We start from the raw sequence: 26,091 nt of genomic DNA on the forward strand, positions 1-26,091 counted from the left end.
TGGGGGTCTCTCCACCCCGTGTAGCTCTCTCCCCGCACCGGGGCCTCCCGCTGCCCTGCCGGCCCCTCCCACCCCGTTGCAGCCACTCCCACCCCGTTGCAGCCACTCCCTCCTCGGCCGGAAGCGCCTCCCATTCAGGTGCCCGTACACAGCTCCCCACGCCGGAAGTGCGCTGAGGACGCGCAGCCCGTCTTGAGTAGCGCTACACACTCTATGGTAGCTGTCCCTCCCGCAGGCCCGGCCCGCACCATAGACGCGGCGGGCAGGGCTAGAGCGGCACCTCTCGCGGAGCACTGTGGGGCGGCCATGGCGGCGCTCGGTTAGAGGGCTGCCGGCCGCTGAGTCCAACCGCGAAGCGGCGCCGAACCCGCGCTCCCCCGCGGGCCCCAAAGCCGCCCCGCCCCGCGAGGGCCGGTAGCGTCCGGTAGCCATGGCCGAGGCGGGCGAGGAGGTGCTGGGAAGGACTGGGAAGAGGGCCGGGACGAGGCGGGCGGCCCCGAGGAGGAGGAAGAGGAGAAGGAGCGCGATGGGAGCAGCCGCAGGGACAGGTAGGGGCGGTTGGAGCTTTGTCGGGGTCGTGGGCTGCGTGTGAGAGTGAGTGCGGGGCGTGAGCTGTGCTGGGGAACGAGCGTGAGTGTGAGCGCGGGGCATGAGCTCTGCCGGAGAAGGAGCGTGAGTGCAGGGCCGGATCCACATGGGGAGGAGGGCATTGCCTTTGAGATGGAGGAGGAGCGGCAGCAGTGGGAGGACGCTCAGTGGGTGAGAGCTCGAAGGCGGGCAAGGAGCAAGGCACCCAGTGGGCTTCGGAGCTACTGGCTGGACTGGGAAATGGGGAGTGGAGGGAGGACCTGGCCTGGGAAGCATCTGCAGATGTGTGCTGCAGGGCGCTGCCCAGCCTGGCCCAGCTCAGGGCCGCACCCTTCCCTCCCAGCAAGCTGACCGGGACTGGTACACGATGGATGAAGGCTATGACGAGTTTCACAACCCCTTGGCCTATTCCTCTGAGGAGTACGTGAAGAAACGGGAACAGCACTTGCACAAGCGGAGGCAGAAGCGCATCTCGGCACAGCGGTGGCAGATCAATGAGGTAGGGGAAGACGTGGGGTCAGCTGCTCTGAATTGTGTGAGTTTTGCTGCCGCTTGAGAGATCTGCTTGCTGTTGGCGAAGGCTGAGCCCTTGCTCTTGGGTGGAAAGGACAGTCTGTGTCCTAGCGCAGACTGAACCAGGGCTTGGAGGGAAATTATTGGGTTCCCCTGGAGTGTGTAGCCCTGTGTATCCTGCGTGGGGCAGAATTCACAGTCAGAGTGGCTGCGGTGGATTGCACTGTCCATGGCAGCAGGAATGCAGAGGGCTGTTCTGCTGTTCTGGGGTGTGAGTTAGGGTATTAGTGATATCTGCTGTTGGCTGCCCTCAGCCTGTGAGCAGGATTATGTCCAGGCTTCCTGGTGTATTCTGAGTATGACAGGAGCCTTGTGGACATTCTGTCCTGCATTTCCTTGGAGACAGTTCTGTTGAACATGTCACTGGAAAGTGCCATCAGCAAGTGAGAGAGGGAGGGAGCTGCCATGGCTCTGGAAATGATGCCCAGGCCCTGAGAACGCCATCCTGCTACCCTGCTTTTACCTGCCGTCCCTGTAGGAATACATGCAGTGTGTCACTGCCGTGGATGGAGAGTGGCTGGCAGAGCTGGGCCTCATGTTCTACAGTATCAAACATGCTGGCAAGTCACGCCAGGTGAGTCTCCTGTCCAGGATGGGCTGGAAGGCAGCAGGCCTACTGCGTGCCTGTTCTAGTGCAGTGTGTGTTTGGACATGGAGGGAACGGGTCTGTGGGGAGTCTGCTGCTGGCCATCCCACTGCCTGTCCCTGATCTGCCGCTGCCTTGTTCCAGGAGAACCGCCGCCGTGCCAAGGAGGAAGTGTCTGCCATGGAGGAAGAGATGGCTTTGGCTGAGGAGCAACTGCGTGCGCGCCGCGAGGAGCAGGAGCGCCGTAACCCAATGGGCAGTTCAAGGTAGGCACTGGCCCCGACTCCCCGTGACACTTTAAGAGGAGTAGCAGGGAGCTGTGTGGAGGCTCCAGCCTTGCCCTGGGTGTTGTGGTGCGAGAAAAGGTTGTATATGCCACTGATCACCCTTGTCCTCTCCCGGCAGATCCACTAAAATCTACACTCCTGGGCGGAAGGAGCAGGGGGAACCCCTGACGCCGCGACACACCCCAGCCCGCTTTGGCCTCTGAGAAGGCAGAGCCCATTCCTTTGAGGCATAAAGACTCCAGGAGCAGCTGAGTCTTAGGAGAGTGCCCAGCTGCTCTGATCACTGTACTCTGTGAAGTGCTCTCCAGCTTGTGGCCCAGGAAGGCTTTGGTTGGCACTACTTTTGCTACAGAAGAGAAAGAATTTTACTTGTTTAAAGGTTGTCCATCTAATCCTTGCTTTGTTTTGTGCAGCTTCCCAAGCATGGATCAATAGTGTTTAGACAGCCAAGGGTTTTCCGTGTCTTGTGGGGGCGTCTGCGCTGTTCTCCCAGACCCCCATTGGGTGTCTGTGGGGTTCTGTTCCCTCTCCTTGTTCACGGGGGTGTCTGTGAGGTTCTGCCACCGATCCATGAGAATGTCTATAGGGTACCCTACCTGTCCGTAGGGGAGTTTGTGTATGAGTCTGTGGGTTTCCCCTCCATCCACATCTGTGTGAGTGTCTGTGGGGTTCCTCTCCCCCAGTGTGGGTGTCTGTGGGTGTCTCTCCTCCTGGTGTGGGTGTTTGTGGAGGGTCACTCCACCCCTGTGTGGGTGTCTTTAGGGTCTCCCCTCCACAGGGGTGCCTGGGAGAGGTCTCTGACCCATGGGGGTGTCTCTAGGGCTCTCTTCTCCCCACATGTGGGTCTCTGTGGGGGTCTCTCCCATTCCCGTGGGGGTGTCTGTGGGATCTCCCCATCTTGTAGGTCTCTGTGGGGGGTCTTTCCTTCTCCTGTGTGGGTGTCTGTGAGGGTCTCCCCCTGGTGTGGGTGTGTGGGGGGGGTGTCTCTCCTTCCCCCGTGTGGGTGTCTGTGAGGGTCTGCGGAGGTCTCTAGTCCTTGCCCTGTGTGGGTGTCTCCCCTCAGGGTGGGTGTTTGTGGGGGTCTCTCTACGCTGTGTGGGTCTCTTCCCCCTATGTGGGTCTCTGTCGGCATCTCTGTTCTGGCCAGTGTGGATGTCTCTGGTGGTCTCCCACTTCGGTGTAGGTGTCTTTAGGGTCTCTCCTCCATGGGGGTGTCTCTTGGGTTCTCCTCTCCCCCCATGTGGGTCTCTGTGAGTCTCCCTCTCTGTGGTTCAGGTAGACGTTCCTGCCCGTGGTCAGCAGCCACTGGTCACTAATAAGCGTGGCCCCCGCGATGAGGTTGTGGCGGGTCACCAGCCGGCCCTGCCAGGGGAAGTTGCCCTTCCTGGCCAGCAGGCCCCCGACGATGCGCTGCATCTGCTCAGGAGGGTTCTTTGGCTTCCCACACACTGCACAGAGCAGAGCAGAGCTCAGGGGAGCACTCGAAGGCCGGCAGGCACCGGATGCCTCCCGGCCCACAGCAGCCCCAGGGAGGAAGACCAAAGACGGGGGTCGCGATCAGTGCCCGTGGCCCTCGGCTGCCCAGACAGACGGTTCGCAGCCCCCTAACCCGCCCTGCCCCTCACAGCCCCAGCCCTGCTGCTCTGCTCTCACCTGGCTCGCAGACAGGTTCCTCCCTGTAACCTCCTTTGCTCACCCACTGGCACTGCCTCTCACTCTCTGTGCCCATTGTCTTACACCATCCTTTGGCCACTCAGCAAACTGCACCCATGTCCCCACCCGCTCCAGGGTGACCTGCAGGCCAGCAGGATGGGGCAATGCCCCAGGAATTGGCTGGAGGTTGCTTGCCCACCAAGACCTGACAGTGACTCATTCCTCCTGCCAGTACCAGTTCATCCCCTGCACGCTGGCTGAGCACCTTCCTAAAAGCCCTGAGGGAAGGTTTCTGGCAGGTTCCACAGTGGGATTCCTCTTTGCAAAAGCTGCTTGCCCTCTCCCAGCAGCTCGGAGAACTACACGACGCGGGTTTCTGCAGGGTGCCCCGGCCGCAGCCAGGCTGACAGCAGGCTCATCGCCATCCTCAGAGCCTCTCCACATGGTGTGCAGAGCAGAGGGGCCACGCAGCCCCCCACCCCCAGTGCTGCCGGCACACGGCTCGGGCAGCCCTGGCCCGGTTTGTTCGCTTTTACTAAAACCCACAGGCGCATGGAGGCAAAAGGTTTGGTTTGGGTTTGGGTTTATTTTTCCATTATTGATCTGGTGCTTTAAGAGGGGGAAAAAAACTCCTTGGCTGTCTAAACACTATTGATCCATGCTGGGAAGCTGCATGGACAGGGAAGGGTGTGGAGGAATTGAAATTTAATTTCCAACAACTTGTTCTTGTTATTTTCCCCGTTTTGGACAGGGAGAAACACGGCGCAGCAGCCTCAGTCGATGTGGTCAATGGCTCCTCTGAGAGCGCGGTGCAGCTCCGGGGGCATCTCGGGGAGCAGCAGGCAGGCACAGCGGGACGCAGCGTGTCCCAGGGTGCAGCACCCAGCATGGCACCGCTGCCAGCCCCGCTGGCACCCACCCCTGGCTGCAGGCTCACAGGGTGTCCTGGGGCCGGCAACGGAGACACGGCACAAGGACAGCGGGTAGCACAGAGAAGACGGGGTGCAAGGGCAGGGTGAGGCTGCTGAGGCCCAGCAATGGCTCGAGGATGCCACAAGACTCACTGCATACGCTGGGTGTGCCAGCAGGGTGGGACAGGGCTTGCTGGATGCACCAGAACCAGTTGCCTGGCACGTGATGTCACAGAGGTCTGCTTGTCTCCGTTGCCTCTAGTACCCGTGCGGGGCGTGAGCTGCAGGCAGAGCAGTGTCGTGCTGTGCCAGGGACAGAGCGCGGTCGAGGAGCAGGATGCAGCAGGAAGGCTGCGGTGAGGAACATCCTTCCCAGAGAAGGGGTAGGTGCTGCTGGGGGCAAAGGCTGTGGGACAGTGTCCTCCACCAGCTCCTGTGTTGGGCCATGGTCCCGGGATGCTGGGGCTGCCCTAGGCAGGGCTGGGTGACATCCATGGCTGCCCCTCCCTGGGATCGACGGTTGTCCGAGGACAGCGGGAAACACCTGTCCCATGTCATGATCTCTCCAACAGTGAGAGAGTGGTCGAGATATGGCATATCCAGGGAAGTTTCTGCACCTCCAAGCCAGCCTGACGGTTCTCGTGGAGGGCTGCCAGGAGTGGAGGAGGCAACACCAGAGTTGAGAAGCTCCATCCAGCAGTTTCAGCAGGAGACAGAGACTGGGCAGCCCCAGGTGAGCAGTGCAAAGCCCACTCCCCTCCCAGGCACTGGGCGTGTAGCCATGGGCTGGTGGCCAGCTGGGCTAGGAGGCCCTGGCCAGCCCTCACCTGTGCCACCAGACCCCTCATTCCCCGGGGCCGGAGAAAGTACATGGGGGATCGAGGCCCACTACCGCCCTTCCCCACTGCAGCCACTGCAGCCACGGCTCACCCTGGCACTGCAGCAGTGCCTGCAGTGTCACAGTCTCGGCTGTTCAGGAGCCCCTGTCAGAACACGCACACACAGGGTGGGCTGCCAGGGCTGTGGGTGAGGTCTGCACCCACCAGTGGTCAACACACTCCATTGCTGCTCTCTGACCAAAACCTGGACTGTCAGCACTGTCGTCCAGCCCCAGTGCCTGGCAGGAGCTGCAGGACGTGCTGGCCACAGCCGTGAGCCAGGCACTTATTGTTCGTGCTGTGTCCCAGGGTGAAATGAAAGTGTCAGCGCCGGAGCCACAGCAAGAGGAGCCTCAAGCGTGCCAGGAGAGGCAGCAGCAGCAGCTGGAGCCTGCAGAGGTGCAGGCCCTGATGAAGGACTTGCAGTTGCACCTGAATATCTGCAGGGGCATAAAATGTGAACAGTGCGTCCAGCCGCAGAACAATAAGCACCAGGACATGCACGCTACTGCTGACGCAAAAGAGGAGCTGCAGAGGAGCCAAGAACAGCTCCAAGCCCTGAGGAAGCAGGTAGGTAGCAGGTAAAGATCTGCTGCAGGATCCCTCTGTCAGCGTGGCCCCAGCCTGCCCTGCCCCCAGTGCCTGTCCAGTGCCAGGAGCAGGCTACCAGGCCCTGGGGGAGGAGGGGAAGGAAAAGCTCCAGCAAGAGCTGCAGTGGGCGAAGGAGTGGATGAGCACCCTTAAGGGAGAGGAGAAAGCCCTGCAGCAAAGCCTGCGCTGCAGGAGCGGGCAGTGAGCTGCGACTGGCAGCAGGAGAGAGGGCACAGATCTCGCTCTGGCAGGAAGTGGCACCAGCGCAGCAATGCAGCACTCGCTAAGGCATTGTCTTCCTGGCAGTTGAGGGCACAGGAGGAAAAGAGCCAGGGCCTGCAGCACAGCCTCACTCAGCTGCAAGAGGAGCACAAAGCCATCCAGGCCCGGGAGCAGAAAAGTCTGAGGCAGCTCAGCAGAGCCAAGGAGGCCATTCAAGACCTGCAGAGGGAAGCTGTCTCCAAAAGAAATTACATGGCAGAGCTGTTGCAGCAGGTAAGGGCAGGGACAAGACAGCCCCAAGATGCAGCCAGCCCCCATGTAGCCCTCAGTAACCAAGTCCTTTCCTGCTTCTGGACAGCACTAGTCCCTGGGGGGAGCATGCCCAGCCACCTCCTCTGCCCCACAACTTTGCATGCAGGTGCAGGACATGACATCCTGCAGGCAGAGCTGCCCCAAGCCCAGCAAAAGAAAGTAAAGCAGAAGATTGCACCCTATAAGAAACAGAGGCAGCAGCTCCACTGGGAGCTGAGGAGGCTGCAGGGGTCCCAGGAGCAGAACAAGCCCTCCAACGGGGCACCGAGAATCTGTGTTCAGCCTGTCTCTCTCTCTCTCTCTCCCACTGCCCCTTTGCGCCACGGGCAGGTCCACTCCCTCCAGGAGAGCCTGCAGAAGGCGACCAGCCAAGCCCAACACTGGCAGCAGCTATACCACGACAGCAAGCGAGATCTGGCTCTACGAGAAGAGGAGCTGCTTATGTGCAAGGTGGAGATGGCGTTCCTCCAGGAAGAGCTCAGCAAGGCCACAAGGCAAGTACAGGATAGAAACAGGCAGCACCACAGCCCGAGGGCTGGAGCGCAGGCTGGGCCCCCAGCACCAGGGAGTGTCAGATCCCAGCCCACAGGCAAGGCAGAGGGGAATGGGACAGGGGACAGACATCCTGGGCCACCAAGGGACCAGGCTGCGGGTCTGGCATCCTGTTCTCCTTAAACTAGCCCTCTCTGCTCTGATAGAAAGAAGCCCCTCAGCACGGAACTACCGTGTTATGGCAAAAGTTCACAACCAATAGTGCCGAGGCAATGGTTCTCCTCCAGAGCAGCTCCCCTGAAGCATCGGCATCTCCAGACCCTCTACTCAGCCCCAAAGGCTGCTGCGCCAGCACAGCCTGTTTTCTCCAGCTGCCTTCAGTCCCGAGTTCACACATGGCCCAGAGGGGTCCTTCTTTCTGGATAGAAACCCGCACTCTTCCCATGCTCTGGCATTCTCCGGCTGCAGCAGGCTGCGCCAGAAGGGAGTTGGGACCATCAACATCAGCCAGTGTGTCAAGGAGCAGACCTGAGCAAGAAGCCTTAACAGAGTAGAGAGGGGCAAGCAGCTGCCTTCTCCTCACAGCAACTCACTCAGCTCACACCTTGTTTTCAGGCAGCCAAATGAGCATGGAGGACACAAGATGAGCATCGCGAGGACACAAGATAAGCATCACGAGGACACGAGGAGCATCACAGTTGTGAGCAGGTGAAGCTGAACAGAATTCCTAGCACAGCCTGGCCTGAAACAGGGCTGGGCTAATGGCCCTGTGTGTACAGGGACAGCTGGGCACCCAGTGCAGGCCCAGGGCATGGGTTGTGGTAGAACTGATTTTGCAGTCATATGGGACAGGGACAGCTCGTCTTTGCCCTCTACATCAACATAACTCTGTGTCTTGCCCAGGTTCTACAGGGCAACATCCTAACACAGGACAAGCCTTACAAGATTCTGCCGGGCTGCCTCCACCCAACACTCGCCTCCGAGACAAGAAGCTGCACAAAACAAAGCAAGGATTAGACGGACAACCTTTAAACAAATAAAATTCTTTCTGTTCTGTAGCAAAAGTAGTCCCAACCAAAGCCTTCCTGGGCCACAAGCTGGAGAGCACTTCACAGAGTACAGTGATCAGAGCAGCTGGGCACTCTCCTAAGACTCAGCTGCTCCTGGAGTCTTTATGCCTCAAAGAAATGGGCTCTGCCTTCTCAGAGGCCAAAGCGGGCTGGGGTGTGTCGCGGCGTCAGGGGTTCCCCCTGTTCCTTCCGCCCAGGAGTGTAGATTTTAGTGGATCTGCCAGGAGAGGACAAGGGTGATCAGTGGCATATACAACCTTTTCTCGCACCACAACACCCAGGGCAAGGCTGGAGCCTCCACACAGCTCCCTGCTACTCCTCTTAAAGTGTCACGGGGAGTCGGGGCCAGTGCCTACCTTGAACTGCCCATTGGGTTACGGCGCTCCTGTTCCTCGCGGCGCGCACGCAGCTGCTCCTCAGCCAAAGCCATCTCTTCCTCCATGGCAGACACTTCCTCCTTGGCACGGCGGCGGTTCTCCTGGAACAAGGCAGCGGCAGATCAGGGACAGGCAGAGGGATGGCCAGCAGCAGACTCCCCACAGACCCGTTCCCTCCATGTCCAAACACACACTGCACTAGAACAGGCACGCAGTAGGCCTGCTGCCTTCCAGCCCATCCTGGACAAGAGACTCACCTGGCGTGACTTGCCAGCATGTTTGATACTGTAGAACATGGGGCCCAGCTCTGCCAGCCACTCTCCATCCACGGCAGTGACACACTGCATGTATTCCTACAGGGACGGCAGGTAAAAGCAGGGTAGCAGGATGGCGTTCTCAAGGGCCTGGGCACCATTTCCAGAGCCATGGCAGCTCCCTCCCTCCCTCACTTGCTGATGGCACTTCCCAGGCTGGGACTATACCCCCTCCAGACCATTCCTCCTGGCCTCAGAAACTGCTATGGGCTGGACTTGCTGAGACCACAAAGAAGTTCAAACATGTCCCACATAGGCAAGTTAAAAATGACAAACAAGACTCCACAATTAACACAGACATGCCTAGTTGGTATAGGTGAAAAAGGCTGAGAACTGCCCTTCTGATCCTAGATTCCTGGCAAAGCCCTCCCATCAGCCCTCAAAGCCCTCCTCGCTCCTCCTTGCTACACGCAGCTCAAGCTCACCTTGGTGGTCATGACCAGCTCGTGATACACAATGTAGTCTGGTGTGTAGCCCATGCCGAACAGAGAGCTCGTGGGGTGCAGGTGGCAGGGCATGCCCGTGCGGATGTTCACATACTCCCCAATGCCCTGCAGAGAGAAGGGTGGTTAGACCACCTGGTCCCAGACAGGGCCTCTCAGCCCCCACACTAACACTGACACCTCTTACCTTCAGCTTTGCGGCTTGATGGAAATACGCAGCACAGATGCACTTCCTGACAATATCCCAGTCAGACCCGCAGGATGCTAGACTCATCCGCTGCTGCACCATAATGTCCTTGAGCTGAGCACGCACCTCCCGCACCTGCAAAGGTGTGTGGCAGTCAGATCCCTCTCCTGAGCAAGGCTTCCTCCCCCAGCCTCGCTGCCACTGCATGGCACCATGCACTCACCTTCCGCATGGCCTTGGCATGGATGAAGTGCTGGTTGCACCACAGCGTGGAATAGCTGTTGTTCTTCCACTGCACGTAAACGTTCAGATAAGTCAAGTGATCACTCTCTGGAACAGCAAATTTCTCCCGCACTTGGTCACTCTCCTCCTCTCGGCCCTGAAGGGCAAATAAAGAACACAGGTTAGTCAGAGAGCAGAGAAAGGCCTCAAACTGCTGAAAGAGCAAACAGGTACCTTAGGCCGATAAAAGATGGCAGGCACAGACAACATGGAGACAATGAGCAAGATCTCAGAGCTGCAACCCATGTCGCAAGAGACAATGAGCATTTTGGAGAGTGCAGGATCCAGTGGGAACTCCACCATGAGACGTCCTGTTGAGGTCAGACCACCTGTAAAAACAGCATAGAGATCAGCAGCTGGGCAAGTGCCAGCCCCATGGGCTGCAGGCTTGTCCCAGCAGTCAATACCTGTGTTATCCAGGGCTCCCAGGATCCATAGCTGGTACATGGAGTTCAGCATGTTGTCCTCAGGGGGTGGGTCCATGAAGTGGAACTGCAGCAGGTCCTGCACACCCAGGGACTTGAGCAAAAGCACTACATTGGCAAGGTTGGTGCGCTGGATCTCGGGCACCGTGGTGGTCAGCAGCTCATTCTTGTAGGCGCTCTGAGTGTAGAGCCTGGGGAACAGATGCCAAGAGCATGCTCCTTCTGTCCAGGTCACTGTATTCCCTACTAACTCACCAGCCACTGCCCAACCCGGCCAGCCATGAGACCAAAGCATGGCCTCCCCAGCACACAGGGGTGCCTGGGCCGCACTACAGTGTGCACCCCTCTCAAGTACAGTCCTTCTCTGGGTGCAAACCCATCTCAAAGTAAAGCCTTGAGAAAGCTGTCTTCAGCTTGGCTGTTATACTGAAAGCACCAAGGGCGGAATAGCCACAAGTGAATATGGGCAAGGGAAGAAACTAGAGCATATCCTTTACTGTGAAGAGATACGGGGTCCAAAAAAAAAAAAAGGCCTCAAGGCCTGCCTCCTGCCCTCATCCCCTGAGAAGTTCAAGATGATGAACAGCTTCAGTGAGAAAAATATGTATGTAACCTGATGCCAAGCTGCAGACATGACAGGACAAGGAACAGCAGTGACGTGCCTACCTGAAGCAGTGGCCTGGGCCTGTTCGGCCAGCTCGGCCCGCCCTCTGGTTGGCATTGGCTTGACTGATGGGGTAAATCTGCAGCGCATCCATGCCTATACGGGGGTTGAAAACCTGTAAGACACAAGAAGAACAGACTGAAGTAAGAAGAAGGCTGGGTCACTACCACAGAACTCCCTCAACCCAACCCCAAAGATCACAGACATAAACAGTACAGGAAATCTCAGCTTACCTTCAACTTGCAGTAGCCAGAGTCAATCACAAACATGATGCCATCCACTGTCAGTGAGGTCTCTGCAATGTTAGTGGCAACAATGCACTTCCTGACCCCATCTGGAGCCTACAAGAACACTGCACGTCAGTCAAATCCCTGGGCAAGGGCCTCTCTGTCACAGAGGAGGAGTGCAGAGCAGCAATACAGAACCCAAGACGGGAGTGACTCTTAGGAAGCTGAGTGGGGGCACATGCTTTCTCTCACCATCCACATGCAATACAAAAGCCACATCTGCACCTCTCACTCCTGCTCCTCCCTGCACCAGCTTCCCCCGTCCCCACTCCTATCACAGAACACACATCAGCACCTTCTGGAATATCTTGGCCTGCAAGTCTGATGGCAGCTGAGAATAGATAGGCAGTACAGCAAGAGCAGGTGCCTTCTCCAACTCCTCAAGGTGCTCCACAATTTGCTCTGAGGTCACCTAGACACAAAGAGAGGTGTAAGCATAAGATTAAAACAACAAGGGAGGAGGACAGTGCCTGTCCTTCCATCTCACCTCTATGTCCTCCTGACCAGGCATGAAGACGAGGATGTCTCCAGGAGCACCAGACAAATGGACCTGCAGGGCTTGTTTCACTGCAGCCTCCACATAATCCTCTTGTGGGGTCTGAAAGGCACAGCCCAAGTTACAGACACCAATAATCTCATCTGCCCCATCCTGCGTGCAAGACTGCACCATAGCACAGCTACTCCTGCTGCCCTTTCTTGTCCACCACAGAACACAGCAAACCCAAATCACAAACCCCTCCTGCCACAACAGAACTTCTCTCTGCAACATCGACCATACCTTGCTGAAGAGAATATCAACAGGGAAAGTGCGCCCAGGAATGTGGAAAATAGGAACGTTCCCAAAGAAGGAGGCAAACTTGTCTGCATCCATGGTGGCTGAAGTGACAACAAGCTTCAGGTCCGAGCGTCGGGCCACCACCTAGCAAGGAGATGAAAGGAACAATAAGGAAATGGACATTGGTGCGTGGTTGTAGACTGCTTTCATGATTACTGAGATATCAGCACAGGCCAGAGCTTCTGCTGTAATCTAGAGGCACTGGCTGCTAATGCCAGCAACACAGATGCTATATAATCTGTGCAGTTAAGACCTGCTGACCTCAGTCCAGGAAGATTTAAGCCAGTGAAAATGTCTGTACCTGGAGCTCCTGACAGCCAGCAAGGCTCTGGCAGCACTTGGACACTAGGGAGATTTAACCACCCCAGAACAAGGGACCAAGATGCCGGAGCAGCAAGTGTAGACAGAGCTGTGGCAGCTCTGCTTCTCTCCCCCAGACGTGGCAGAGGGCTGCCCGTGCCAGTGCTCTGCTCTGGGACCAGCTCACATGCTCTGTGCTGCTGCCCTGTGCTCACACACACCTCCCGAAGCAGGCCGAAGAGCACGTCCGTATTGAGCGAGCGCTCATGTGCCTCATCCATGATGATAGCACTATAGTTGTCCAGATCGGCCTCCCGCAGTGACTCACGGAGAAGGATCCCATCTGTCATGTATTTGATCACTGTGTTCTCAGATGTGCAGTCCTCAAAGCGGATAGCATAGCCCACCTGGGAGAGCAGAGATACCTCTGTGTTTCCCAACAGCCCCACGCATTCGCTGCCATCAGGCTGTGTCCCTGCGCCACTGCCAGACTCACCTCCTCTCCCAGACGCACTCCCATCTCTTCACTGACCCGCTTGGCGACTGACATAGCTGCCACTCGGCGGGGCTGGGTACAACCGATCATGCCATAGTCTGTGTAACCATCCTCATGGAGGTACTGCGTCAACTGCGTCGTCTTCCCGCTCCCCGTCTCCCCCACCACAATCACAATGCTATTGTCTCTGAAGAAAGGGAAAAAGTATTTCTTCATACACTACAAAGAAGGGGTTTTGCATTCACAGCCCTCGATGGCCACCCAAGCGTCATCCTAGTCAGGCAGGAGAGCTGCCACAAATCACACAAAGCAACGGCCTTTGCTTCCTGAGGGTACAGCTTCCAAACAGGCCACGTAAACAGGAATATCCTGCTTAAGCTCTCAAGATACAAGGTCAACACCCCAAGATGCTCTACAACCAACTCCCTAGTAGCCATACCTGAGGATGGAGAGCAGCTCCTGCTGCACAGCAAAGATGGGCAGATATTGTCTCTGCTCCAGGATTGATTTCTTCTTGGCGAACTCACTGCTGGCTTCACTTTTTTCCTTCATATGTTCGGCAAACTTCTGCTCAGTCCTGCAGAAACACAAGAAGTCCTGAAACTGCCCCTCCATATACTTTGCTATGCCCACAGCCCCCTGCACCAACTGAGCAAGAGCAATTCAAAGCAAGCTCCTACCTGTAATCTACTTTGCCATCATCTGTCACCATCTCATCCTTCTCATCCTCTTTCTTAATCCCCATAATGTCTCCCAGTTTTGTGCCTGCCAGCTCCCAGTGTTTATGCTGAGCCTGGAAGGACAGAGCAGTGAAACTTTGCCACAGGAAGCACTGACAGATCTTTCTTTTCCAATCCTACTCAGAAGACTAGAAAAGCACATCAGCCCCATAATTCCCCAATGCTACAATACAGAATGCACATCCTATTCCTTCAAGTCCCCTTCTTCCAAGTGAACTCGAGCAGAGCTTTTAGACATTGGTCTGGATACACAGACTTCAGACATAGGATGAACAACCACCTCTTAAGAAAATGGTTCCACCTGACCCTTCTGTTAAATATGAACTTAAGCCTACAAAAATGCGAACGAGAGAATGTTCCTGCTCTTGACAGGTGCTCACAGGCCACTCTTCCACCTTCCTCCTATCAATTTAGCTTCCACCTCCATTCTACTCACGGTATTCATAGCTTAAATCGAGCTCAGCTTCAATTTACAAGGAAGACATCTGTGCTTTCCCCACAGCAATGACAATCTTGAAAGTCCCTAGAAAACACCTCCAAAAACTAATACGCTACCTTACTTCTCCTTACAACTCTTCTGCTGGGACACGACGAGATATACCGTGCCGCCATACTGACTGCTGACTGTCCCTAAGCTACCTTCAGTTCTTCCACTTGCTCTCTTCTCCCATGATCCAAATGTCAGTGGAAACTCTCTGAGGAAATCACATCACAGCAGCTGCTTATGAAGCAATGCAGGGAGCTGGGCCACCACGATAACCTAGCTCATAAAATGTGAACTCGTCATCATCATCACCAAAGTCCAAACAAAGGCTGCGACATGTACAGTGGGATAGGAAGTCCAAAGGTCACAACATACCCTCTTACGCTCCTTTTGCTCCCTGTGCTTGCGCACCAACTGGCTGCCTTTCCGGGCTATGATGGCCAAATCTGAGGTGGCATCCTTGACAGGGATGACTGGCTCTGGCTACAGAAAAGAGGTATTGCTTCAATACAGAGAGCTCACACTTGTGGGGCTCCCCGCCACCAGCACCTTCAGCCACAGTCTCTACCTGCTTGGTGAAGACAATCCTTCCATCTAGGAAAGGAGGCACCAGGTTGTGCACCAACAGATGCACTTTAGCAGAGTTATCCTCCTCAAAATCTTCATCCACTTCAATCCGATGAACCACACCACTGGTTAGCATGCGATTCGTCTCCCAGCGCTCGTTATCCTGCAGGAAACAACATAGCAGAAAATGCAGAGAAGCCTCACAGAAAGCCCAAGAGGTCACACCCAAACACTGAGCTCAGGTCTGGGGCCTACACTGACAGTCGGAGGAACTGATGGTCCCAGCCGAGGGAGCCTGAAAGGAAGCACTGGGGAAGAAACAGCCACTGAAAGCAGCAGGGTACGGGAAACACACCGGCCGTATGAAGCACATGGCCAACAGAAATGTCTCCAAGGAAACGCAGGACAGAATGTCCACAAGGCCCCTGTCAGAATATACCAGGAAGCCTGGACATAATCCTGCTCACAGGCTGAGGGCAGCAGCCCCCAGCATCCACTGGGCCAACAGCAGATATCACTAATACCCTAACTCACACCCCAGAACAGCAGGAGCGTAGCCCTCTGCATTCCTGCTGCCATGGACAGTGCAATCCACCGTGGCCACTCTGACTGTGAATTCTGCCCCACGCAGGATACACAGGGCTACACACTCCAGGGGAACCCAATAATTTCCCTCCAAGCCCTGGTTCAGTCTGTGCTAGGACACAGACCGTCCTTTCCACCCGAGAGCAAGGGCTCAGCCTTCGCCAACAGCAAGCAGATCTCTCAAGCGGCAGCAAAACTCACACAATTCAGAGCAGCTGACCCCACAACTTCCCCTACCTCATTGATCTGCCGCCGCTGTGCCGAGATGCGCTTCTGCCTCTGCTTATGCAAGTGCTGTTCCCGTTTCTTCACGTACTCCTCAGAGGAATAGGCCAAGGGGTTGTGAAACTCGTCATAGCCTTCATCCATCATGTACCAGTCCCGGTCAGCTTGCTGGGAGGGAAGAGGTGCGGCCCTGAGCTGGGCCAGGCTGGGCAGCGCCCTGCAGCACACACCCGCAGAGATGCTTCCCAGGCCAGGGCCTCCCACCACTCCCCATTTTCCAGTCCAGACAGCAGCCCCCAAGCCCACTGGGTGCCTTGCTCCTTGCCCGCCTTCAAGCTCTTACCCGCTGATCGTCCTCCCACTGCTGCCGCTCCTCCTCTGTCTCAAAGGCAATGCCCTCCTCCCCATCTTCACGCCGCCCTGGAGAGGATGAGGTGGTCAGTCCGGGCACTGGTCCTACTGCCACTCCGGAGGAAATCCCACAGAGCCTGACCTCGTGCTGTGCAGGGGAAGGGGATTCTGCCACTGCCCAGCCCAGGCTACTCACCTCTCCCTCTGGACAGCCGCGGCGTGGACCCCAGGTGCCTCCGGTCGTCAGCCCACTCATTGTATTTGTATGATGGGGTGGGCAATGGTGTCCTATCTGAATACTTGCTCCTCACAGACCTGAAAAAACAGCCCAAGGGAGGGATTGGTGCCCACAGCCAGGTGCTCCTCAAATACAGAGCCTCCCCTTTCTGCAGCTCAAGAGCTCACAGCCACAGCCGCAAGCGTAGATACCTGTCCCGGTCTCTCCGGTCCGTGTCCCGCTGCGATGATGCTCGGTGGCTGCGCTCCGAGTCTCGACAGGAAGGTGTGGGTGAGGGAGATTCCCACTGCGAGCGGCAGGCACTGCTGTAACCATTATCATCTTCCTCCCAGCTGGAGCGAGACGGCGTGGCTGCATCTAGCACAGAAGATGGGGTTTAACACCTGATGTTCAAAATGACTCAGGTACCCAGAGCCACCTCGCAGCTTCCAGCAAGGAGCACAGCGAGACGGTACTCACTCATTTACCCTCCCTTCAAGAGAAAGGACCGATCCAATGATTCCAAAGAAAATTGCCAAAGGACTGTATTTCTATTACACAGACGCAAAAAAGACCCCACTGCACAGAGATCAGACAGATTTTCACCCACACACAGCTGGTCAATTGCTCCCAGACCCAGGTCGAGCTAGATTCATGCCTGCCCTAACCACAAACATTAAGAGACACTTTTCCACCCACACTTGTCCTGACAAAAGCAGCGTGAAACAAAACAGAGAACAAGTCCTTTGCTGTTCAGTCTCACGTAAGAACTCTGCCAGGTCCCACTGCTACCTTTAGGCCGATGTCTGGGACTCTCTGGCTCGCTCCTCCTGCTGCTCCGCTCCGATGAGCCATCTCTCTGTGATCTGCTGCTGTGACGACTTTTGTCCCGTTCCTCTGCAAAAAGAAAGGAACATCAGGTGCCCAGGACACAGACAGACTTCCCAAGCCTGCAAACAACACAAACACTTGCTGAAGACTATAAACAGGCTGAGGAACAAGTCCAGACCCTAAGAAAGAAGAGTCACAAATGTCTCCGAGCAGTTACCGCGGTCCCGTTTACGATCGTGATCCCGATCCCTATTGTGGTCCTTCTTCCGTTCCTTCTCCTCCTTGGAGGAGGCAAAGACACCATGCTCCCGACGCTCCCTTTCCCGCTGCCGGCTGCGTTCCCAAAATTCCTCACTGACACCCCCTGTGTAGGAAGGTGTTTCCACACGGACAGAACGGTAATGCCTGGAAGGGCAGAGCAGAGAGAAAAAAAGCTCAACAGTGCTGAGAACAGCCGGCCTTTCACTTGTCTCTTATAACTCTAGTTCTAATCTCTGCTGGGGCATAAGCTTTTAAGTACTCTCTTAATCCTCCGCTAAGAGCCCACCAGCTCTGCCCATGCTCAGACATGCACTTCCAAGCCAGCCACTGCTTCCAAGAAGCAGTCTCACAACTGGGATGACTGCTGCCTGCAGACCTAACAGCATCTAAGGGCACTCTTACCCCTAACACCACACGGAAGCAGCAGTGGAAGGAAAACCGTTCACCAGACCTCCTCAGATCTACAGAAGTGCCCACAGTCCTCTCCCTCCAGCCCTTCTTGCTGCCACACAGGAGGTCATGACCCTGCTGACACCAATGGAACTCGCACTCTGCACTCACACTCCTTTCCCGACACAGCCTACACCTCGCACTCACGCTCCTTCTCCAGCAGAGCTCACGCCCCACGCTCACACGCACACCCCACGCTCACACTCACGCTTGTTCCCCAGCACAGCTCACGCCCCGCACTCACTCTCACACGCAGCCCACGACCCCGACAAAGCTCTCGCCGCCCCCACCTGTCCCTGCGGGTGCCGCGGCTGCTCCCATCGCGCTCCTCCTCCTCTTCCTCCTCCTCGGGGCCGCCCGCCTCGTCCCGGCCCTCCTCCCAGTCCTTGTAGGAGCAGACCCGGGACCGCTTCCCGCTGCCCGCCGCCTCCTCCTCGCGCTGCCGTCGCTTCTGCGCCGCCAGCACGTCCAGGCCGAGCAGGGAGACGCGCGGGGCCGGCGCCTTGAACACGTGCTGCTCGGCGGCGGCGCTGAGGCCCCGCGCCACCAGCCCGCCCGCCCCGGCCTCCGGCCGCGTCCCTTCCAGCCGGTGCAGCGCCTCCTCGCCCGCCTCGGCCATGGCTACCGGACGCTACCGGCCCTCTCGGGGCGGGGCGGCTTTGAGGCCCGCGGGGGAGCACGGGTTCGGCGCCGCTTCGCGGTTGGACTCAGCGACCGGCAGCCCTCTAACCGAGCGCCGCCATGGCCGCCCCACAGTGCTCCGCGAGAGGCGCCGCTCTAGCCCTGCCCTCTGCGTCTATGGTGCCGGCCGGGCCTGCTGGAGGGACAGCTACCATAGAGTGTGTGTAGCGCTACTCAAGACGAGCTGCGGGCCCTTGGCGCACTTCCGGCGTTGGGAGCTGTGTACGGGCACCTGAATGGGGACCGCTTCCGGCCGAGGAGGGAGTGGCTGGAACGGGGTTGGAGGGGCGGGCAGGGCAGCGGGAGAGCCCAGGGCGGGGTGAGTCACACGGAGACCCTCATGGGGAGGGGAGACCCCCAGAGACCCACACGGGGGAGGAGAGACCCCGACAGAGACCCATATAGGGGAAGAGACCCCCACAGCCTGGAGAGACCCACCCAGACACCAGCACCGTGGGGAGAGACCCCCCCCAGACACCCACACCAGGAGGAGACCCTCACAGACACCCACACGGGGGAAGGAGAGACCCCCACAGAGACCCACACTGGGGGGAGCAGAGATGCCGATAGAGACCCATATGGGGGGAAGAGATCCACACAGCGTAGAGAAACTCCCAGAAACACCCACAGACACCCACCCTGGGGGAGGGGATCCCCACAGACACTGCCACAGATGTGGGGGGAGCAGAAACGCACAGACGCATACACAAACTCCCCTACAGACAGGTAGGGAACCCCACAGACATTCCCATGGATCAGTGGGAGAACCTCACAGACCCCCCCGTGGACAAGGAGAGAGAACAGAACCCCACAGACACCCCAATGGGGGTCCGGGAGAACAGCGCAGACGCCCCCACCGGACACGGAAGACCCCACAGACACGCGCACACAGAGATTGCGGGGAGATCCTCACAGACATTCCCGTGGATGGAGGCAGGGGGAGAGAACCCCACAGGCACCCCATGAGGGAGGGGAGAACCCCACAGACACCCACACCCACGGGGTGGGGGGAGAACCACCTGAGACCCCAGCAGCTCTGCAGACCAGTCCCCCCACCCTGCAGGGACCCCACAGGCAGCACCCCCAGGAGCAGGCGCCCACATATGGACACCCACATACATCCCCCACAGCGCTGCCCACAGACAGACAGAGCCTGCGGCCATACATGGAATAGTTTTATTCCCCTGCAGCCCCGCCTCAGTCATCTGCCACTGTCTCCTTGATCCAGTCCAGCACACGCTGCACATCCACATACACGCCATACTTGGAGGCTGTGCAGGTCTTGTCGTAGCTGAGGATCCCGGCTGCGTACCAGGTGTCATCCTCGGGGTCCTGCACGGCAAAGGCGCCGCCAGCATCCCCGTAGCACGTGTCCTCCCGCAGCTCGTTCATGCCCACACAGAAAGTGTCATTGCTGAGGATGGGCTGCACCCCGGGGGACTCATTCCGCTTCTCATAGTACTGCCAGCAGCTCTTGCTCTCTGCCACTGGCAGCATCACATACTTCATCATGCTGGAAAACTCTAAGGAAGCACCGCGGCCCCATCCTGAGACGTAACCCACCCGCCCTGGCTGCACGTAGCTCTTCTGGGGCAGGCAGATGGGCATCACCTCCTCTCCTATGGGCACCTTCTCCTTGAGCTTCAGCAGGGCCAGATCCACAGAGTCAGGGTAGGCAGGATGGAGCACCACACACTCAATGTCCAAGGCTGCTTGGTTCTTGTTGCCCAAGAAGAGCTTCAGAGTAGGAGCGATCTCCTCCGGTGTGGCATCCTCTCTGTGGTTCAGGTAGACGTTCCTGCCCGTGGTCAGCAGCCACTGGTCACTAATAAGCGTGGCCCCCGCGATGAGGTTGTGGCGGGTCACCAGCCAGCCCTGCCAGGGGAAGTTGCCCTTCCTGGCCAGCAGGCCCCCGACGATGCGCTGCATCTGCTCAGGAGGGTTCTTTGGCTTCCCACACACTGCACAGAGCAGAGCAGAGCTCAGGGGAGCACTCGAAGGCCGGCAGGCACCGGATGCCTCCCGGCCCACAGCAGCCCCAGGGAGGAAGACCAAAGACGGGGGTCGCGATCAGCGCCCGTGGCACTCGGCTGCCCAGACAGACGGCTCGCAGCCCCCCAACCCGCCCTGCCCCTCACACCCCCAGCCCTGCTGCTCTGCTCTCACCTGGCTCGCATTCAGGTTCCTCCCTGTAACCTCCTTTGCTCACCCACTGGCACTGCCTCTCACTCTCTGTGCCCATTGTCTTACACCATCCTTTGGCCACTCAGCAAACTGCACCCATGTCCCCACCCGCTCCAGGGTGACCTGCAGGCCAGCAGGATGGGGCAATGCCCCAGGAATTGGCTGGAGGTTGCTTGCCCACCAAGACCTGACAGTGACTCATTCCTCCTGCCAGTACCAGTCCATCCCCTGCACGCTGGCTGAGCACCTTCCTAAAAGCCCTGAGGGAAGGTTTCTGGCAGGTTCCACAGTGGGATTCCTCTTTGCAAAAGCTGCTTGCCCTCTCCCAGCAGCTCGGAGAACTACACGACGCGGGTTTCTACAGAGTGCCCCGGCCGCAGCCAGGCTGACAGCAGGCTCATCGCCATCCTCAGAGCCTCTCCACATGGTGTGCAGAGCAGAGGGGCCACGCAGCTCCCCACCCCCAGTGCTGCCGGCACACGGCTCGGGCAGCCCTGGCCCGGTTTGTTCGCTTTTACTGAAACCCACAGGCGCATGGAGGCAAAAGGTTTGGTTTGGGTTTGGGTTTATTTTTCCATTATTGATCTGGTGCTTTAAGAGGGGGGAAAAAAACTCCTTGGCTGTCTAAACACTATTGATCCATGCTGGGAAGCTGCATGGACAGGGAAGGGTGTGGAGGAATTGAAATTTACTTTCCAACAACTTGTTCTTGTTATTTTCCCCGTTTTGGACAGGGAGAAACACGGCGCAGCAGCCTCAGTCGATGTGGTCAATGGCTCCTCTGAGAGCGCGGTGCAGCTCCGGGGGCATCTCGGGGAGCAGCAGGCAGGCACAGAGGGACGCAGCGTGTCCCAGGGTGCAGCACCCAGCATGACACCGCTGCCAGCCCCGCTGGCACCCACCCCTGGCTGCAGGCTCACAGGGTGTCCTGGGGCCGGCAACGGAGACACGGCACAAGGACAGCGGGTAGCACAGAGAAGACGGGGTGCAAGGGCAGGGTGAGGCTGCTGAGGCCCAGCAATGGCTCGAGGATGCCACAAGACTCACTGCATATGCTGGGTGTGCCAGCAGGGTGGGACAGGGCTTGCTGGATGCACCAGAACCAGTTGCCTGGCACGTGATGTCACAGAGGTCTGCTTGTCTCCGTTGCCTCTAGTACCCGTGCGGGGCGTGAGCTGCAGGCAGAGCAGTGTCGTGCTGTGCCAGGGACAGAGCGCGGTCGAGGAGCAGGATGCAGCAGGAAGGCTGCGGTGAGGAACATCCTTCCCAGAGAAGGGGTAGGTGCTGCTGGGGGCAAAGGCTGTGGGACAGTGTCCTCCACCAGCTCCTGTGTTGGGCCACGGTCCCGGGATGCTGGGGCTGCCCTAGGCAGGGCTGGGTGACATCCATGGCTGCCCCTCCCTGGGATCGACGGTTGTCCGAGGACAGCGGGAAACACCTGTCCCATGTCATGATCTCTCCAACAGTGAGAGAGTGGTCGAGATATGGCATATCCAGGGAAGTTTCTGCACCTCCAAGCCAGCCTGACGGTTCTCGTGGAGGGCTGCCAGGAGTGGAGGAGGCAACACCAGAGTTGAGAAGCTCCATCCAGCAGTTTCAGCAGGAGACAGAGACTGGGCAGCCCCAGGTGAGCAGTGCAAAGCCCACTCCCCTCCCAGGCACTGGGCGTGTAGCCATGGGCTGGTGGCCAGCTGGGCTAGGAGGCCCTGGCCAGCCCTCACCTGTGCCACCAGACCCCTCATTCCCCGGGGCCGGAGAAAGTACATGGGGGATCGAGGCCCACTACCGCCCCTCCCCACTGCAGCCACGGCTCACCCTGGCACTGCAGCAGTGCCTGCAGTGTCACAGTCTCGGCTGTTCAGGAGCCCCTGTCAGAACACGCACACACAGGGTGGGCTGCCAGGGCTGTGGGTGAGGTCTGCACCCACCAGTGGTCAACACACTCCATTGCTGCTCTCTGACCAAAACCTGGACTGTCAGCACTGTCGTCCAGCCCCAGTGCCTGGCAGGAGCTGCAGGACGTGCTGGCCACAGCCGTGAGCCAGGCACTTATTGTTCGTGCTGTGTCCCAGGGTGAAATGGAAGTGTCAGCGCCGGAGCCACAGCAAGAGGAGCCTCAAGCGTGCCAGGAGAGGCAGCAGCAGCAGCTGGAGCCTGCAGAGGTGCAGGCCCTGATGAAGGACTTGCAGTTGCACCTGAATATCTGCAGGGGCATAAAATGTGAACAGTGCGTCCAGCCGCAGAACAATAAGCACCAGGACATGCACGCTACTGCTGACGCAAAAGAGGAGCTGCAGAGGAGCCAAGAACAGCTCCAAGCCCTGAGGAAGCAGGTAGGTAGCAGGTAAAGATCTGCTGCAGGATCCCTCTGTCAGCGTGGCCCCAGCCTGCCCTGCCCCCAGTGCCTGTCCAGTGCCAGGAGCAGGCTACCAGGCCCTGGGGGAGGAGGGGAAGGAAAAGCTCCAGCAAGAGCTGCAGTGGGCGAAGGAGTGGATGAGCACCCTTAAGGGAGAGGAGAAAGCCCTGCAGCAAAGCCTGCGCTGCAGGAGCGGGCAGTGAGCTGCGACTGGCAGCAGGAGAGAGGGCACAGATCTCGCTCTGGCAGGAAGTGGCACCAGCGCAGCAATGCAGCACTCGCTAAGGCATTGTCTTCCTGGCAGTTGAGGGCACAGGAGGAAAAGAGCCAGGGCCTGCAGCACAGCCTCACTCAGCTGCAAGAGGAGCACAAAGCCATCCAGGCCCGGGAGCAGAAAAGTCTGAGGCAGCTCAGCAGAGCCAAGGAGGCCATTCAAGACCTGCAGAGGGAAGCTGTCTCCAAAAGAAATTACATGGCAGAGCTGTTGCAGCAGGTAAGGGCAGGGACAAGACAGCCCCAAGATGCAGCCAGCCCCCATGTAGCCCTCAGTAACCAAGTCCTTTCCTGCTTCTGGACAGCACTAGTCCCCGGGGGGAGCATGCCCAGCCACCTCCTCTGCCCCACAACTTTGCATGCAGGTGCAGGACATGACATCCTGCAGGCAGAGCTGCCCCAAGCCCAGCAAAAGAAAGTAAAGCAGAAGATTGCACCCTATAAGAAACAGAGGCAGCAGCTCCACTGGGAGCTGAGGAGGCTGCAGGGGTCCCAGGAGCAGAACAAGCCCTCCAACGGGGCACCGAGAATCTGTGTTCAGCCTGTCTCTCTCTCTCTCTCTCCTACTGCCCCTTTGCGCCACGGGCAGGTCCACTCCCTCCAGGAGAGCCTGCAGAAGGCGACCAGCCAAGCCCAACACTGGCAGCAGCTATACCACGACAGCAAGCGAGATCTGGCTCTACGAGAAGAGGAGCTGCTTATGTGCAAGGTGGAGATGGCGTTCCTCCAGGAAGAGCTCAGCAAGGCCACAAGGCAAGTACAGGATAGAAACAGGCAGCACCACAGCCTGAGCTGGGCCAGCTGGAGCGCAGGCTGGGCCCCCAGCACCAGGGAGTGTCAGATCCCAGCCCACAGGCAAGGCAGAGGGGAATGGGACAGGGGACAGATATCCTGGGCCACCAAGGGACCAGGCTGCGGGTCTGGCATCCTGTTCTCCTTAAACTAGCCCTCTCTGCTCTGATAGAAGGATGCCCCTCAGCACGGAACTACCGTGTTATGGCAAAAGTTCACAACCAATAGTGCCGAGGCAATGGTTCTCCTCCAGAGCAGCTCCCCTGAAGCATCGGCATCTCCAGACCCTCTACTCAGCCCCAAAGGCTGCTGCGCCAGCACAGCCTGTTTTCTCCAGCTGCCTTCAGTCCCGAGTTCACACATGGCCCAGAGGGGTCCTTCTTTCTGGATAGAAACCCGCACTCTTCCCATGCTCTGGCATTCTCCGGCTGCAGCAGGCTGCGCCAGAAGGGAGTTGGGACCATCAACATCAGCCAGTGTGTCAAGGAGCAGACCTGAGCAAGAAGCCTTAACAGAGTAGAGAGGGGCAAGCAGCTGCCTTCTCCTCACAGCAACTCACTCAGCTCACACCTTGTTTTCAGGCAGCCAAATGAGCATGAAGAACACAAGATGAGCATCGCGAGGACACAAGATGAGCATCACGAGGACACGAGGAGCATCACAGTTGTGAGCAGGTGAAGCTGAACAGAATTCCTAGCACAGCCTGGCCTGAAACAGGGCTGGGCTAATGGCCCTGTGTGTACAGGGACAGCTGGGCACCCAGTGCAGGCCCAGGGCATGGGTTGTGGTAGAACTGATTTTGCAGTCATATGGGACAGGGACAGCTCATCTTTGCCCTCTACATCAACATAACTCTGTGTCTTGCCCAGGTTCTACAGGGCAACATCCTAACACAGGACAAGCCTTACAAGATTCTGCCGGGCTGCCTCCACCCAACACTCGCCTCCGAGACAAGAAGCTGCACAAAACAAAGCAAGGATTAGACGGACAACCTTTAAACAAATAAAATTCTTTCTCTTCTGTAGCAAAAGTAGTCCCAACCAAAGCCTTCCTGGGCCACAAGCTGGAGAGCACTTCACAGAGTACAGTGATGAGAGCAGCTGGGCACTCTCCTAAGACTCAGCTGCTCCTGGAGTCTTTATGCCTCAAAGGAATGGGCTCTGCCTTCTCAGAGGCCAAAGCGGGCTGGGGTGTGTCGCGGCGTCAGGGGTTCCCCCTGCTCCTTCCGCCCAGGAGTGTAGATTTTAGTGGATCTGCCAGGAGAGGACAAGGGTGATCAGTGGCATATACAACCTTTTCTCGCACCACAACACCCAGGGCAAGGCTGGAGCCTCCACACAGCTCCCTGCTACTCCTCTTAAAGTGTCACGGGGAGTCGGGGCCAGTGCCTACCTTCCGGCGTGGGGAGCTGTGTACGGGCACCTGAATGGGGACCGCTTCCGGCCGAGGAGGGAGTGGCTGGAACGGGGTTGGAGGGGCGGGATGGGCAGCGGGAGACCCCAGGGCGGGGTGAGTCACACGGAGACCCTCATGGGGAGGGGAGACCCCCAGAGACCCACACGGGGGAGGAGAGACCCCGACAGAGACCCATATAGGGGAAGAGACCCCCACAGCCTGGAGAGACCCACCCAGACACCAGCACCGTGGGGAGAGACCCCCACAGACACCCACACCAGGAGGAGACCCTCACAGACACCCACACGGGGGAAGGAGAGACCCCCCCAGAGACCCACACGGGGGAGGAGAGACCCCGACAGAGACCCATATAGGGGAAGAGACCCCCACAGCCTGGAGAGACCCACCCAGACACCAGCACCGTGGGGAGAGACCCCCCCCAGACACCCACACCAGGAGGAGACCCTCACAGACACCCACACGGGGGAAGGAGAGACCCCCACAGAGACCCACACTGGGGGGAGCAGAGATGCCGATAGAGACCCATATGGGGGGAAGAGATCCACACAGCGTAGAGAAACTCCCAGAAACACCCACAGACACCCACCCTGGGGGAGGGGATCCCCACAGACACTGCCACAGATGTGGGGGGAGCAGAAACGCACAGACGCATACACAAACTCCCCTACGGACAGGTAGGGAACCCCACAGACATTCCCATGGATCAGTGGGAGAACCTCACAGACACCCCCCGTGGACAAGGAGAGGGAAGAGAACCCCACAGACACCCCAATGGGGGTCCAGGAGAACAGCGCAGACACCCCCAACGGACACAGAAAAGGAGCAGGCGCCCGCACACGCTCACCCCTGGCATGGACACCCACATACATCCCCCACAGCGTTGCCCACAGACAAACAGAGCCTGT

At 58.2% G+C, this 26,091-nt stretch overlaps 6 protein-coding genes across 12 annotated transcripts; 3 read left to right on the forward strand and 3 right to left on the reverse strand.

Moving 5' to 3' along the window:
- The first annotated feature begins 193 nt into the window (after positions 1-193).
- On the forward strand, positions 194-2,290 carry LOC128853464 (pre-mRNA-splicing factor ATP-dependent RNA helicase PRP16-like). Its single transcript, XM_054078470.1, has 5 exons — positions 194-548; positions 932-1,087; positions 1,640-1,735; positions 1,892-2,013; positions 2,153-2,290. The coding sequence occupies exons 2-5, from the start codon at positions 956-958 to the stop codon at positions 2,235-2,237; spliced, it is 435 nt and encodes a 144-aa protein (XP_053934445.1). The 5' UTR covers positions 194-548; positions 932-955; the 3' UTR covers positions 2,238-2,290.
- On the forward strand, positions 2,272-8,152 carry LOC128853458 (bromodomain-containing protein DDB_G0280777-like). 6 transcript variants are annotated; one of them, XM_054078431.1, is made up of 7 exons: positions 2,275-2,413; positions 4,038-5,331; positions 5,786-6,046; positions 6,374-6,562; positions 6,932-7,099; positions 7,713-7,801; positions 7,997-8,152. In XM_054078431.1, the coding sequence occupies exons 2-7, from the start codon at positions 4,936-4,938 to the stop codon at positions 8,016-8,018; spliced, it is 1,125 nt and encodes a 374-aa protein (XP_053934406.1). In that variant the 5' UTR covers positions 2,275-2,413; positions 4,038-4,935; the 3' UTR covers positions 8,019-8,152. The 6 variants fall into 6 exon arrangements, with proteins under 6 accessions (XP_053934408.1, XP_053934405.1, XP_053934406.1 ...); XM_054078433.1 differs by lacking the exon at positions 7,997-8,152 and having other exon boundaries at positions 2,272-2,413; positions 4,861-4,981; positions 5,171-5,331; positions 6,932-7,986; XM_054078432.1 differs by lacking the exon at positions 7,997-8,152 and having other exon boundaries at positions 4,038-4,981; positions 5,171-5,331; positions 6,932-7,985.
- Positions 3,001-3,892, reverse strand: LOC128853465 (haptoglobin-like). Its single transcript, XM_054078471.1, has 2 exons — positions 3,688-3,892; positions 3,001-3,482 (listed from the first exon to the last, which is right to left on the reverse strand). Exons 1-2 carry the CDS (start codon positions 3,761-3,763, stop codon positions 3,145-3,147), a joined length of 414 nt encoding a protein of 137 aa, XP_053934446.1. The 5' UTR covers positions 3,764-3,892; the 3' UTR covers positions 3,001-3,144.
- Positions 8,145-18,294, reverse strand: DHX38 (DEAH-box helicase 38). The gene is made up of 26 exons (XM_054078402.1): positions 17,775-18,294; positions 16,991-17,178; positions 16,735-16,839; positions 16,155-16,320; positions 15,922-16,040; positions 15,718-15,794; positions 15,387-15,542; positions 14,566-14,727; positions 14,373-14,480; positions 13,454-13,566; positions 13,213-13,350; positions 12,774-12,960; positions 12,499-12,684; positions 11,921-12,061; positions 11,630-11,740; positions 11,438-11,554; positions 11,089-11,196; positions 10,858-10,970; positions 10,174-10,382; positions 9,941-10,095; positions 9,708-9,863; positions 9,485-9,619; positions 9,280-9,405; positions 8,798-8,893; positions 8,520-8,641; positions 8,145-8,380 (listed from the first exon to the last, which is right to left on the reverse strand). Exons 1-26 carry the CDS (start codon positions 18,101-18,103, stop codon positions 8,296-8,298), a joined length of 3,708 nt encoding a protein of 1,235 aa, XP_053934377.1. The 5' UTR covers positions 18,104-18,294; the 3' UTR covers positions 8,145-8,295.
- A 1,033-nt stretch (positions 18,295-19,327) lies between these two features.
- On the reverse strand, positions 19,328-20,422 carry LOC104064603 (haptoglobin-like). The gene is made up of 2 exons (XM_009566956.2): positions 20,332-20,422; positions 19,328-20,126 (listed from the first exon to the last, which is right to left on the reverse strand). Exons 1-2 carry the CDS (start codon positions 20,405-20,407, stop codon positions 19,363-19,365), a joined length of 840 nt encoding a protein of 279 aa, XP_009565251.2. The 5' UTR covers positions 20,408-20,422; the 3' UTR covers positions 19,328-19,362.
- Positions 20,423-20,428: 6 nt separating this feature from the next.
- Positions 20,429-26,082, forward strand: LOC128853459 (zinc finger protein 853-like). Of its 2 annotated transcripts, XM_054078434.1 has the most exons (6): positions 20,445-21,976; positions 22,422-22,682; positions 23,010-23,198; positions 23,568-23,735; positions 24,356-24,444; positions 24,640-25,949. In XM_054078434.1, the coding sequence occupies exons 1-6, from the start codon at positions 21,581-21,583 to the stop codon at positions 24,659-24,661; spliced, it is 1,125 nt and encodes a 374-aa protein (XP_053934409.1). In that variant the 5' UTR covers positions 20,445-21,580; the 3' UTR covers positions 24,662-25,949. The 2 variants fall into 2 exon arrangements, with proteins under 2 accessions (XP_053934410.1, XP_053934409.1); XM_054078435.1 differs by lacking the exon at positions 23,010-23,198 and having other exon boundaries at positions 20,429-21,976; positions 24,640-26,082.
- Positions 26,083-26,091: the final 9 nt, after the last annotated feature.

This window comes from Cuculus canorus, chromosome 13 (assembly GCF_017976375.1).
Source record: "Cuculus canorus isolate bCucCan1 chromosome 13, bCucCan1.pri, whole genome shotgun sequence".
In the NCBI taxonomy this organism is placed as follows: Eukaryota; Metazoa; Chordata; class Aves; order Cuculiformes; family Cuculidae; genus Cuculus; species Cuculus canorus.